The sequence below is a fragment of the Uranotaenia lowii genome, chromosome 3 (assembly GCF_029784155.1).
Source record: "Uranotaenia lowii strain MFRU-FL chromosome 3, ASM2978415v1, whole genome shotgun sequence".
NCBI lineage: Eukaryota > Metazoa > Arthropoda > Insecta > Diptera > Culicidae > Uranotaenia > Uranotaenia lowii.
The window spans coordinates 31,072,313-31,074,239 of NC_073693.1; the positions used below are offsets into that span (position 1 = coordinate 31,072,313).

A 1,927-nucleotide genomic window follows, 5' to 3' on the forward strand; every position below is an offset into this window, starting at 1 on the left:
CACACGTTGCCAATTTACCTAGAGCTTTTTACAGGGATATTCGTTCAAAGTATTGGAAGTACCGATGAACCAAAGTCGAATGCGATAAGTAACTATTTATGTGTAGGAAATGAGCGACGATTTCCCATGATGAAATTATAGGATAAGAATTTCATCATGGGACAACGACATAAATTTTAATGTTACCGAATTTTGTAATTTAAAAATCAGGAATTCAGTTTTCTAAAAAACAGAAAAGCAAGATTTTTATAAGTGGAAAGTTATATTTTACATTACTGATAAAAACTTTTTGTTATAAAGTACATAGTATAAGAAAACTAAGGAAAAAAATTGCCTAATTATTCTGTTTGATCTCCTGAACCGCATTCGATTGCGTCAGCGTGTTATCCTCGTACGTTTCCAGCACATCAGCCAAATGCTCGTTGTCTCGGGGCTTCTTGAACTGCCGTTTTTTGTTCTGCGCCTTTTTGCGCTTCGGAATGATCGGTTTTTTCGGCCCATGATCCTGCATCGACCGGATACCCTGCTTCTCGAGATATTCGTCAATTTTGGCATCGTCCATCGCGTCTACGGTGACCGCACGCCACAGCTTCTGGAAGTCTTCGTCTATCTGGAAGTTGGCCGATCGATCGTTGTAGAAGAGTACTTTCTTCTTATCGTTTGGTCGGGTGATGAAAACGATTTCCGAGGCTCGATTTTTCAGGACTTTTTCGCAATGAGGAAGGGATTCCTGGACGTCATCCAGCAGGACACCACCGAGACCTTTCAGGTCGTGCTGCTTCAGCAATCGCATCAAACTTTTGCCATCTTTGATTTTGTAAACGGATTTGAAGCTGTACCTCCCATCTGGTGTAGCCTCAATTTTGGGATTATTCTTGAGGGCTTCTCCTCCGAGCCAGGTTTTAACACTGGAACCGATGTCCAATTGATTGGTTTCATCCAGAATCTCCTCCAGAGAGAGCGGATGGTCTTCGCCTTCCTGATGTCGGGCTCGCATGTGTTTGACAATTTTTGCAAGCACGCCGAATCGGTACTGCGAACTTCCCGACATAGTTTTGTAGCTGAAACATTTCATTTGAGATTCAATATTTAAGACAGTGAAAATCAATATTTTTTTACAGGGATGCATTATTCTCTGGGATGGAAATCCCGGAAAATATAAATAAAACCTTACTTGCTGGCATCGATCTTTGGTGGGGCGACCGACGGCCGCGATGGCTTCTTGATTTCCTTCGGGGTGGCATAGCTGGGTTCGGTTCTGGCCTTTTTCTCCACCCTGGCAAAATTAAAAGAATTTTAACAATTATTGTCAAATTACTACTGCATAAAATAATAAAAACTTACGTCGGAGTGGCCATGGCCCGCCGTTTGAAGGCCTCCCGCTCCCGAAGCAGTGCAGGATCCATGTTGACTTTGATGCTTTCCGTTAAATACTAATTTAACCTGAAGGATGGGATGAGTTGTTAGCTTAACAGGTACGGCTAATCATGATAAATTAGAAAAATACTAATACCTGAATGATTTAACGACCGTTCCGATGATTCCCAAAATTCGATTTGTTTTTGTTTTGACTTTCACGACGCGAAATTCGCGAAAGAAAATCGAACCCTCTAGGGCGCATGGGCATATCTTTTATTCGTGCTCTGCTAAGAAGACTGGCGTACACAACCGAGAAAATTCTTCATTTTGTGTGTTACTAATGCAGAGTTGTGTTTATACATAACAATTAAAACATTCAATGATATGGTTTTATGTTTAAAAAGACAAAATCATCAGTAATTCAATTTTTTTTGCAAAATTAGTTCCGCTAACACGCACCCAAAAATGGGTTCCCCGGGTGCATCGGTCACCCAGTTTTGAGTGTTCTTGATTGAGAGTGTAAACTAAAATCAAAACAAAACAACAAACAAAACATTAATTTGTTGAT

General features: G+C 40.6%; 1 protein-coding gene across 1 annotated transcript; it reads right to left on the minus strand.

Moving 5' to 3' along the window:
• Positions 1-273: 273 nt before the first annotated feature.
• Positions 274-1,635, minus strand: LOC129755962 (general transcription factor IIE subunit 2). Its single transcript, XM_055752683.1, has 4 exons — positions 1,514-1,635; positions 1,345-1,443; positions 1,175-1,276; positions 274-1,061 (listed from the first exon to the last, which is right to left on the minus strand). Exons 2-4 carry the CDS (start codon positions 1,404-1,406, stop codon positions 335-337), a joined length of 891 nt encoding a protein of 296 aa, XP_055608658.1. The 5' UTR covers positions 1,407-1,443; positions 1,514-1,635; the 3' UTR covers positions 274-334.
• Between the last annotated feature and the right edge of the window lie 292 nt (positions 1,636-1,927).